The sequence below is a fragment of the Stegastes partitus genome, unplaced genomic scaffold (genome assembly GCF_000690725.1).
Source record: "Stegastes partitus isolate 25-593 unplaced genomic scaffold, Stegastes_partitus-1.0.2 Scaffold938, whole genome shotgun sequence".
Lineage (NCBI taxonomy): Eukaryota > Metazoa > Chordata > Actinopteri > Pomacentridae > Stegastes > Stegastes partitus.
Window position 1 is genome coordinate 109,987 of NW_007578669.1, and position 12,265 is coordinate 122,251.

The window sequence follows — 12,265 nt, forward strand, 5'->3', positions numbered from 1 at the left end:
AGGTAGCGGCTGTTAATGTCACTGGATATATGTGTATGTTTCATTTTATGTGTCCCAAGGTAGCACCGAGCCCCGCTCGGACTAATTGCAGAATCATTAATCAGTCTGACTGATGGTTTCTACTGCCCCTCCCTTGTTAAACATCAATTACAGAATGTAGTATCACCTCAAGCTGAAATCACAAACATTTTTCATTTATCTCTTCTCCTGAGTGGCATCAATCTTCCCTTTACAGTTTATTGTGACCTTTCAGCATTCAACTCAACCCAAGGTCTTTCTGCATATTTTCCACTGAAGGGTCAACACAGTGTTCACATTTTGGAGTCATCTGGTATCAATTTTTTATATTTTCAAGATAAACTGCACTTGTGCATCTTCCGATATCATAAAGATACAGCATCCATAGCTGGAAAGCAACTCTTGTAAAACAGAGCAGAAGAACAATAATCAGACCTGTGAACAGAAAGAAGACAGATCAATAACATACAGTCATGACTTTACTTGTGGTGGACATTTTGCAAGAGCAGATTTATGGTTCAGTTTGGAGGAGGCGTTTTCCTGCAGGCAGGAGAATGGAATACAGTTCAAAGAGGACAGCTGTCAGATTTAGCTTGAAAATAGCAGAAGGCATAATTACAAAGCTCAGGTTTAGTCTGTAAGTAAGAGCCAAGTTTGGTTTCTGCACAGCGATGACTCAGCATTTCATGCAGCTGTGCCTAATGCCAGGTTCAAACTGCACAATGATGATGTCTGATAAGATGGTCACTGTGTCATAAATCCTTGATGTTACTTGACTGAGATACAAGACAGACTACGTTTGTTCAGTGATGAATAACTGTATAATCTGCATGTCATCAGGAAAGAACACCTTCCTGAACCAGAATGTAAACAATGACCCTCTCTGTTCTGAATTTGTGAAAACCTCGAAAAAGTAAAGAAAAATAACTGTGGACACATTCGTCGGCTGCACCAAGAGGACAATGGGAGCTGTTGATCCTTCAGACCTTTATTCACTTCAACATGTGTGCAAATGTGTACTCTTATCGGTCAACCAAACCCAAGGGAACAGCACTAGACTCGGTGGTGATTATGGTTTAGCTGCTTAACTGTGTTACTACAACATGGGCCTAAATTACTAGAAGTGTGAACATCATGAAGGAAGCTCATTCATTAGCACATAAACTGAATGAAATGTCTAAGTTTGTAATCAGCTGTCCAGATCTCCTTAATGTGATCAATGAACCCTCTGTTAGGTCAACCATTGGTTTCCTGAAGAGCTCTTTTAAAGCTCAGTATGGTGGTTCCAGCCATCGCCATCTTGTGCCTGACGCCTCCTAACTTCCAGCTAATCCAAAATTGAGCAGAGATGGAGAATGAGTCGGCGAGTCTTCACGCTTGACTGTCCTGTGATGGTGCCAAGCTTTAGGCCTTAATACAATTCAAGCAGATGAGTAAAAAAAAACTTCACCCACCATTCAGCTGTCATGTATATGGAACTTGGCTACAGAGACCAAACCTGTTCATTATATCAGACGATTAACATGTTTATATCTGCTCTGAATGTAAGCATTTTAACATGGCGGTTTATGGGGACTGACTCACTTATGAAGGAAGCCTCGAGTGGTCATTCAAGGAACTGCAGTTTTTGGCACTTCGATGTTAACTTGATTTTTCTGCCCTTGAGGTTTGTGCTTGTGTCAACATCATGGACAGGAGAGAAGATAAAAATATTCTGACGAACTAGTCATTTAATACCAATGGCATGAAGCATCCCAGGTGTGGCGTTGGTTGTCATCAACTACAACCACAGCATGATAAATTACCTGCACCATCTTCCAGGTCAGGCTATTTTTATACTGATATCGTGCAGTCTGAACCCCACGTTCCAGCAACCCACTATGAGAAAATTCCAACCAAACCTGCTCCTCCACCCTGATGCACCATTTGCCTACATTTATTTAGCATTTGCAGATTATTTATCCACACAAATTAAGGCACTACTTTTTGCAGCATTGGGCGTTACCTGGTTCCAGTTGCTTCAGCACCCACTCCTGGTACCAACGCATAGAGTTGTGAAGTGTTTTCCCATTTTGTATTCCCATTTCAGTTGCATGTTTAATGTCACTGCACTAAACATCCATTGGCACCAGTATGATGAATGACTCTAAATACTACAATACCCATGAGCCTGCGGTGCTACGGAGTAAAGAAGAAGTGGTGGTAATTGGAACATGTCAGGTGGTACAACAGGTAAATTGGGTTTTCACTTGTGTGACGCTCGTCAGCACCTCAGCAGTCGTTAACTTCTCCCCTGAACATTTAATGCAAACAAGCTCGTACCTTATTAAAGGTCCAGATGTTTTGTAACGCAGCTATTAATCATCCAGACTGATGACTGAACTGGGAGAGCTTCATGCCAGTTCGTGGGGTCCAACTGGGAGTCATGTATCATTTTCTATTGGAAAAAATTAATGGGATTTTTTAACTTCCAGCAACAAATGAGTGCTATCAATTCACAGCTTTACAAGAATCCTCATTGCTAAATCCATGTTTTTTGTCAATTCTGTGACCAACCATATGCAACAGGCACAGTTTACTGATTTTTCATTTTTCTGATCGTTTCTTCTTTCCGTTGGCAACCAATTAAATTATCTGTCTGAAGCTAATGAAGAGTCAAAGTGAAATAAGAACTTTGTGTTTTAGTTCCTGCTGTAACTCTTCTAATTCTTTGTCACTCTGCTAATTAATTTTCATATTACCATCGCTTTAATTGTTTTATGTGCCTTGTTTTGTTTTTCTAACCGCTGTAATTGACTTCCTTGTCCAATAATGTTATCATAGTTTCCCAAACGTCTTCAGGAAAACTTTAAAGGTCAATTCTTTGTCTTTATTAGTGTTTTACTTTCTGCATCGCTGCACAGTGAAGGCTCAAGGTTTAGTGACGTGACACCATGCACATATAAACAAACTCCAGCTTTCAGTTGTCTCTTTGGAACATTTAAAAAGGCCAGAACTTCAACTCTGAAGACACCTAAATCTATAGTCCTGATTTAAAGCTCTCCAAAGTTTTTGCATGATAAGTGGGGAAATAAAGGATAAATGTTTTCCAGGAGCGTAGTGGCCTGAATACCTCAACAAGTATTGATGTCGTGAAATAATCTCTAAGATTTCCAGATAGCTGTGTAACATATTTTCATTGGCTCACGAAGCACCAAAGTTCCTCTGTCTTGTTAGAAGCAGGTTTTTTTAAGGTGCTGAAGATAAATTGGATGCAGGAATCTTTAAAAACTTTTGAGTTATTCTCAAACGTGTTATCTTTACTTGGTTAAAAAGGTCATTTGCTGTCAGATTTGCCTTTTTTTTTTTTGTTTGTTTTTTTTAAATGTCTTTATCTCAACTACCGTAAAGGTTGAGCTGGCATTTCCGGCATTGCACTATCTCCGAGTCAGATGATGGAAGACAATTTCTTATTCTAGTTTCGTCTTTTAGTTTATTTATAACTCATCAGACTAAAGTTGATTTGAATCCGTTTGCAGCTTCTCAACTTTGTCCATTTAACTTGCTTTACGGTAAATAAGTTCTCTAATGAACAGGCACCTGAACCTGATCCTGCTTTAACGCCGCACTAGTGGTTTTACTGTCAATTACACGGAATATTTTACCCCTCCTGGGAAATTAATCATCCACTATGCCGCTCCGAACATTGCAAAAGTTTAAATTCTGATTTATAAACCCCCAGCCTGCCAACAGGTAACAAATTATATTACCGGTGGCCATGATGCGCTGCCTCCACCTCTGCATCCTCATTTATCATCCTATCATTTAGGAAGAGCACCACACCTTCATAAGAGGAAGCTAACGAGCTATCAACCCACTCATCCATTTAATAGCAGCCGTTTTTTTGCTTACTTGCTACACATTTGAATCGACTCTCTAATTCTGAGCGAATATTTAGCCTCGTGTCGTGTCAGCAAAAAGTGTTCCAAATGTGTCCACCCTGCTGGGTGCCTTTTACATCCAACAATGTGTGATGAGAACATGATCTCACATCTGTTCTCACATTTTTCACTCGCTACTAAAAATTTACTGGAGAGGAGAATAACACTTTGCAACTATTTCTGCCGTTCAAGCAAAATAAAAAAAAAGGGCATAACCTCCTCTAACCCTGTCGTCAGCCTTTCGCCCAAAAAACTGCATTTTGGCATCAGTGTTTCAAAGTTGCATCCCTGCTGCAGAAACAAAAAAAGAAAGACCCAGTGATGATAGCAGAAATGAATTCTTTATTTGAAGCTTAAAGTTTTCTGCCAGACTTTCCAGGCGCTACAAAAGCTTCCCACAGGACCTCTGAATGGCAGCTGCTGTTAATGCATGTGAGGGCTTTTGGATCAATAAAGTCAAGCCTCTGCTCTCTGTGACCTTCCTCATGCTGTGTTTTCGGAGATGAGTGAGAGAAGCAGCGTGGCAAACGATAAAAGAAATAAGATGGGAGGTCGGAGGGGCAGAGAAATCCCTTGGAAAAAAAACACAGAGAAAATAAGCCGCAGGCCTGTCGGAGGAAGATCAAGTGTTGTTTGACTCGGCCAACATGAAAATCAACAAATCATGATGTGAGGAAGCCTTGAAAGTGAAAGAAGTTCAACTCAGAGTGATTAAATTTGAAGAAAAAGGTCTATTTTTTAAAATTAAGTTTTACTTTTCCACTTGTAGTAGAGTTACTTTATTTAAAATTACTTTTTGCTTATTTGTTTCGAATAAGGTGATAAAAGTTAGTCATTAGTTAAAAGAATGTTGTAGTTAAGACTTCTATATTCAATCCACACAGTATAATGTGCAATACTGCAGTCTTAAGATGTTTTTAGGACTGGGAAACACTCGCTTGGCTTTTGCTTACACGTGTAAGCTCACTTGACTTGATTATATTCCAAGAAAACCAATATTAAGTCAAGATTACGACATGCAAAGGGAATGAAAATATCAGGTTGCTATCCCATGATACTGTTTGACCAAAAATAATACAATGTGCATCTTGTTTTCTGGCATAAACAAGCTTCCATTACAAATGGACAATGAGGACAAGTAGATTTTCCTGCAGAAGTAGCTTTCGTAGGTTAGTAGGTTTCTAAAGATAGATTTAATACCTATAAGGAATTCAGAAAGGTTTAATAACAAGGAGTTCTACTCAGCCTATGAAAACAGTGGTATTACATCGTCTGTGGTTCTGCTAGAGCTAGCAAAAAGTTTAAAAAGTGTTCCTAACCTCATTTAGGATATATTTTTGGATCAGGCATTATCAGTGTGGAGTTGACATTTTGCAGACAAGATGGGGTCTAATGAACAGAATCCATTTACTCCCTCATCCTTATAGATATACTACTACAATACCAATACCAACCTGCTTGAGTACCCCTTATTGCTTCAAGTCAATGTAAACTCACATATGTCCAAAAAGGTAATTTTCAGTTTATTTAGGTCAGTTTGTCTCATGTTCCATCTGTATAGTTGTGCCAAAATCTCAACACCCACCAAATAAAATACAAAAACAGCTTTCTAGAGCTTTTTATTAGAACATTCAAAATGAAAAAAATCTTTACATAAAATCCACTGACAAAAAGCAACAAACGAACTTTTAAAAGTGAGATGCATAGATACAGAAGCAAAGCTGAGGTTGGAGAAGTCACTACACGTTGGAGTGGATGGAGGAGGGTCGAGGTGGAAAGTAGAAAGCAATACGGCGAAGCAGCTGAAGGCGCGGGAAGCCGAGGGTGTTCCAGCATCGTTTCTGAGCATGTTCCTGCAGCAGGAAGCTATGTTTGGATGTACGTGTATGTACTCGCTCATTGGGTCCATAAATTTCACCTGTGTCCCACATCTGGTCCAGTTAGAACTGGTTGTTCGCTGCGTAAGGCGTTCAGGGGCTGAGCTGCAAGAACGCATGGGACTGTGTATTCATGTCCATCTGCATGCATGTGTGTTGGCGCAATTATTTCTTACGGTAGTCGTCTGCGTAAGCTCTATGATCATCCTGCTCAGGAAACTGGTCTCCATAGCGCCTCAGTATGTCCTGGAGGCTGGGCATACCCTGTGAGAGTGGCTGGTAGGGCATGAGAGGCTCCTCCTGGCCACTCTGGTAGGGCTCTGTCTCGTACTGCTCCTGTTCCTGCTGCTCGCTGCCTGCTGCTCCCTGGCTGTGGTCCTCCTCGGCGTGATGCTCGGGCTGGGTCTCGGGGTGGGTCTGCTCAGGCTCGTAGCGGCGCAGGCGGCAGTCGCGGTCGTACTCGGGGTCACAGTGTGGGTTGGAAGGCTCCAGGACTCCGTTGCGGCTGCCGTCAGCGTTCAGATGGGGCTCGTAGGCCTCAGCAGGGTAGGGGATGCGGCGGTGAACTCCAGAGCGGGGCTCTGCTGGCTTCACGGGGAAGCATTCACGGTCGTAGCCAATGAAGCAGTCGTAGCCTTCCTTGGTTTTACCTGGGGGGCCCAGAGGGTGGCGCTCCTCCCTGGGAGGCTCCTCATAATTGGGATTAGAGAACGGGTACTGCTGCCTGGGGGTGGGAGGGCCACGGCGATGCATGGCAGCTGCCGCCTCACGGATAGCAGAGAAAGGATCATTGGGGTTAACCTCGGGAGCAGCCTCCATACGTGGAGCATAAGGGTCCCTAGCCTGAGCCTGGGACATGTACCGGCGCAGCATTGCATATGGGTCACTCGCAGGAGGAGAAGCTGGGGCGCTAGGTTGCTGGTACATAGCATAAGGATCATTGACTCTGTTAGCATTAGCATAAGCATCCCTAAACATGGCATAGGGGTCATTGTTCTGCTCAGCAGCAGGAGGAGCAACGCGAATAGCAGCGGCCTCCTCTTTTTCTCCGTTTTTGTAGGCCTCTGGGGGAGAAGAAAACCTGGTGGCAGTAAGAGGGTTGCAGCCTTCTTCAAAAATAGGGTTGCAGGATCCAGGGCCAGCAGGGGCAGGGGGGTTAGGAGCACGGGGCGCCTTAAGGGAGAGATCATAGCAAAACACCATCATGAGACATGATGATCAAGGAATAGATGCAAAACAAAACACAAAGGACAAAAAGCAGTTAAACTCTGCTGAATTGAATCAGTGTAATAATTAAAGCATACCACAAGGGAGGCAGCATAGGCACAGGCAGGATCCCGGGGATCACAGTTGGGGTACTGCAGGTAGAGACCAGAAGGGGCTTTCTGCACCAGTTTGGGTTTGCAGTTGGGGTCTTTCTTGGGGTCGCAGCCGAGGTGGGCATACGAAGGAAGAGGCCCGGCGGAGGGCCCATAGCCATAGGCAGCTCTAAGATGGTACTGCAGACACTCCACATCATCAGCGGAGCAGATACGCAGCAGCTCGGCCTTCTGCTCCTGAACAGTAGAACCAGGTGTAGATATTTTAGCACCACAGAAGCTTCTGTATCTTGCAGTTTGAGGTCATATGTAGATTTTGTTTACCTGTACCATCTGTCAGCCTATTCTGGTGGAATGAGTTTAGACTTCTTGTAGAAAAGAATGCAAATTTAGCACAATAGGTGTTTTCATCCCTTTAATCTCAGATTGGATGCACTGGAAGAGGGATACTGTCTGAATCTTGTTTTTAAAAACTATCACAAGGTGCAAAAAAGTCTTATTTTTTCAAATTCTGTTTACAATCTGGTGGTTTGGAGGTACATCATAGCCTACCGTTGTCTAATAACTTACCAATTTTGAATTTAACAGTCTCTGAAGTGCAGTAAATGTATCGGATAGTATTGCTTTCCTTCATGTAGTTGGAAATAAATCTCAGAATTGTCACATTTTTGGTGTACAAGTGCAATCATCATGCATCATATCCCCCTAAGATCAGCTGATGTTGCACTAAATAAAGTGTAATGGGGTAATAAATTATAAACAAATGCTGTCTAAGAACATACCTTGGAGAGGAAAGGCACTGCGGATGGAGCGTAGTAAAGATACCCCGAGTTGGGCTCCTTGGCTGGAGCAGCAGTGCGAACGTACAGAGGGGCAGGAGCCTTGGCTGGTGCCGGGGCGGGGATGGCAGCTGGGAGCACCAGGGGCAGGTAGGGGCTCTTGCCCTGGACCAACGCCATGTACAGGCAGTAGGGCTCCTTGGTGGGGTCACAGGTTTTTATCGGTGCAGGCTTGGGGGGCTCTGGTTTAGGCCTGGTGGTATGGGAAGCCACGCAGTTTGGGTCGTCGGAGTCAGCGCAGGACTTGTAGATTTCCCCCAGGTGGCGCAAGTAGGCCTTGTAAGAGCGACGTCCCTCAGCACGGTTCTTGTTCTGGAGATAAGCCAGATAGATGCGATCCATCTCCTGGACCTGAGGGGAGGAGCGGTTTATTGATGAGTCGATACAAGACTGTCTTTAGCACCACCTGCCATCGATTGTCATAAAACTTGCACCACTACTAAGTTTGAGCAGCAGAAAATCATTTAAAGGAAAGTTTCAAAACATTCCTGAAGCAAAAATAGCATATTGTAGTTTATTTCTAGGAATGTACTGAAAACAAGGATTCGTAGTGAGTAGAAATGCTGCAGGAGCGGACTAAGAAGTTTAATAAACTTTAAACCGGAATTCATTTTTGACTATTTAGAGGAAATGCAAGCTGTAAGCGCAACACTGACAAACAGATTTTTTTCATTTTTATCTCAACATTCAGCATTTGCAGCTGTGTTTCAGGAAACTTGCTAAATTGAACTTTAATATTGTCATGTTTTAGCTCAGTTTTGGTCTCCACCTTCTTTAGCTGCTAAATGCACCACTGTGTTCACCAGCTAGTTGCTAAATTTGTCTGTCTGATGCTGAATCCTGGCCGTGTAGGATTTATGAAAACCTTTAAACTGGAAAACACCAAAAATTTAGCTGAAAGATGCTAAAATGTTAAGTTGTGCTGAGAATGACACTGTGAGAGACCAGTGTCATGTAACAATCAGTCATTTTACCTGTTGTTAATATAACACTATTAAATAGAACAGCTTTAAAACTTTTCAGAACAACTTTGACAGTGATGTTTGCAGCTTTTCAACACTAGATAGTGTTGTTTCTTACGGAAACGATGAACCTTCATCAGATGAGGTACTAAATGTAGAAAACAAAGTCGTTTCTTGTATGCATCACTGTTCACTTACTGCCTCCTGGTTGCCGTTGTCGGTGAAGAACTTGTACCAGCCCCAGAAGTCCGAGTGCTGCTTGTACCAGCTGATGTTCCTGCGGTTGCGGATCAGCCTCCTGTTCAACGCTGCAGCCGCCGACCTCTCCTGGATACTTTCCCCCGCTGAGGGCAGGAGAGAGAAAGGAAGGCAACGCTGATCCGAGGGCTTCCACACTCCCTCGGACATCAAAGTCAAGGATTTTCCACTGACTTTTCAAAGTTTCTAACAAGACATCCAAGGACTCAAAGCTGTTTTAATTTTAAGGTCAGATATCATAAATTCCTTGTTTTTTTGCTGCTGGATCACATTAGGGATCAATCACAGGGTTAAGTGTTGATGCTACTTTGAAGTGGGGTGATAAATCTGGGTATTAGTCTTCAAGGCCTCATTTTTTAACTTTCACGGTCTTCCACCCCTGGTGGCAAACTGACTTTTTTAGAAACAAATATACATTTAAAGGCAAAAGAAAACACATATTTACCATCTCCTTTGGGCTTTTGCGCAATTGGTCCAGCAGACAAGAACGCTACAAAAAGAGAGAAAAGCTAAATCAGATGTAAATCTAGAAGTTGCTTTCTAGTCAGATTTTTTTTAAAAATACATAAGCAATAATGTGACATTAAACCTCAAACACCTAGAGGCTGATATTCATTAAACACGGTAAGGGTAATTGGCTCTGCCTAAAGCGCCGGCAACTGCAGCTCTTTGTAGATTTTACAGGGGAGCCTGTAACATCAAACCTCATGCTGCGTTTTCAAAGCGCTGTGTGTGCACTTGTGCACATCCGCGTGCGCACACGTGTACGTATGCGCAATGTTTGACCCCATACAGCTGAGGGAACAGCAGATTCAGCTCCGTGTTTCTTTCATCTCCGCAGGGAAAAAAGGCATTAATCCCTTACAGAAGGCAGAGGAAGAGGAGGAGGAGGAGGAAGAGGGAAAAAAAAGTGTGGGAGGGGGGGGTGACAGATGACGGGTTTAAAAAGATCCAGAGGGGGATAATTCAGGGTTACGTGGCGCGTGTCAGAAGTAGAAAAAAAACATCCTGATTATAAAAAAAAAAAGTTTTGATAAGCTTTGATGGATAATCAAAAAGGAGGATGTGCGCTGTAGCGTGTAAGGTCACAGAAGAAGGGGAAGCAAAAAGCAAAGGTAGGAAACTGCAGATGAATTAAAGAAAGAAGGAGTGAAGGTGACTCGAGGTGATGATGATGAGGAGGAGGAGGAGGGTGGTGGGCTCTAAATGATGCTGTCTCAGTGTATCCGCTGTATTGTTTTTTACAAGCCTGTAAAACACCGGCTGGCACATCTGGAAACAGGAGAGCTTTAAGAGGGGCAGAGGAGGAGGTGATGCTGACAGGTACTAATTTTTTTACTGGACCTGCACCGATGAAAGAAAACTCCTCCTCCCGCTGCTGTTTCCCCCGTTTTTAACAGTCTTTAAAAACCATTTTAAAAAGCAAAGCAGAGCCTTGCCCCCCTCCCCCCCTCTGTGTAAATGTGCCAATCATGTTGGGAGCAAAACTGGAAACAGGTGGGCAGAGGAGCAACCTGTCTCCACGTAGAAACATTACTTGTGATATATGAACATCAGAGGCACGCTACGGAGCCACACTATAAGATATGTGATGCACGGTTGAGTTGTGGCGACGTGTCCGTGAGCCGGTCAAGGGCAGTCGGACGAGCTCCGGCAAACCTTGAGCTGCAGATTGTGAAGCTATAACTCTGGTCGTGTTTATTTAGGAGGAGCCTTAACGGGCGAGGTTTGAAGCGGAGACTAAAGAAGCAGCGGAGGAGTGGCAAAATCAACAGTATTTCTCTGCTCAAAAAAAAAAAGATTACGCGAGGCAATTTCAAGGGTTGTAGGTGTCCACAATCTGCACGATTCAGCTTTCAAAAAGGAGGCAGAAAAATCAACGCGTCTGAATAGCGTCATCGAACATTGCGGTGACCTTTGACCTCCAGTCGTGTTGAATTATTGCATGTTTCGTTTTTAATGTCACAATCACGATGCTTTTTGCAAGGTGTATCTTACATAAGCTCCACATTCAGCCATGACCATTTTTAAACGGTGAGGAAAAAGGAAAATCGCTGCCATGTCCCTCCTAATATTTAGGTGATAATAGGTGACATTTTCAATCAATGCATCCCCTTAACAATCAGGATCTGAATGACTCATACTTAGTGACATATCCTCCAATCTGAATGAGGATGTTCTGCTTTATTTTTTTTTAAATTTCATCTTTTTGTAACTCTTGATCAAGAATGGACGTACATTTACAAATAATAAGATGAGCGTGAAATCTCTCCATTCACTTGAATCTTTTATACTTTAATTGTAGTAGTATTGCAGTGATGTGTGAAACCTTTCAGAGCATCTTTTTAAAGGAGTTTTGCTATCAAGAGGAGCTTTAAAAATAGTCTGTAGCTGCTGTAATCTAATGAATTAAGAGCAGTTCTCTTAAGAGTGGACGTATTAAGTAATTATAGCGTGCACATCCACTGCACTAGATGGGAGTTAGAGGTGAGACACGAGAGATTTCAGTGTTTTTGTGCTTTTAGTTTCATTGGAAAGAGAATATTTTGCCAGTTTGACATCAGCTTGGACTGTCTTGATCTTTTTTTTTTGCTCTTTTCTGTCATTTTATAGACTAACAGAAAAAATAATCATGAGTTGCAGTCCTAGATTAAACCATCAAACAGTCCATGTAGCTCCATCTTTACAACAGTAACTTTATCCACTTGCATGCTTTTATTTGAGTAACGTTTTTAATCGGGCATATCTGCATTGTGATGTTGCTGCTTTTACTTTATACTGTGCAGCTGTAATAGTTTGGACACTTGTATTCAGCCATGACACCATAAAACTACACAGTGACATAAATCTGACACACTGACCTCGGTTATATGATGCTACATGTAATACGTGATCCCTGCTGTGTACTCACCAGGCAGCAGCATCACAGCCAGCAGGGCGGTCATCAAGACACCGGAGAAGCTGGTTCTCCTCCTTTCAGCCATGACTCCTCAAATCCTGCTGATAGCAAAGATACAGAAATAAGGAGTCGTTCCTCATTTTTCCCCTCTATGTGCACAACTCTTGCATTGT

The 12,265-nt window shown here is 42.7% G+C and overlaps 1 protein-coding gene across 1 annotated transcript; it reads right to left on the reverse strand.

Moving 5' to 3' along the window:
• Window positions 1-5,548: 5,548 nt before the first annotated feature.
• On the reverse strand, window positions 5,549-12,183 carry and1 (actinodin1). The gene is made up of 7 exons (XM_008294087.1): window positions 12,105-12,183; window positions 9,639-9,683; window positions 9,134-9,279; window positions 7,917-8,324; window positions 7,123-7,371; window positions 6,776-6,988; window positions 5,549-6,580 (listed from the first exon to the last, which is right to left on the reverse strand). The coding sequence occupies exons 1-7, from the start codon at window positions 12,175-12,177 to the stop codon at window positions 5,981-5,983; spliced, it is 1,734 nt and encodes a 577-aa protein (XP_008292309.1). The 5' UTR covers window positions 12,178-12,183; the 3' UTR covers window positions 5,549-5,980.
• Between the last annotated feature and the right edge of the window lie 82 nt (window positions 12,184-12,265).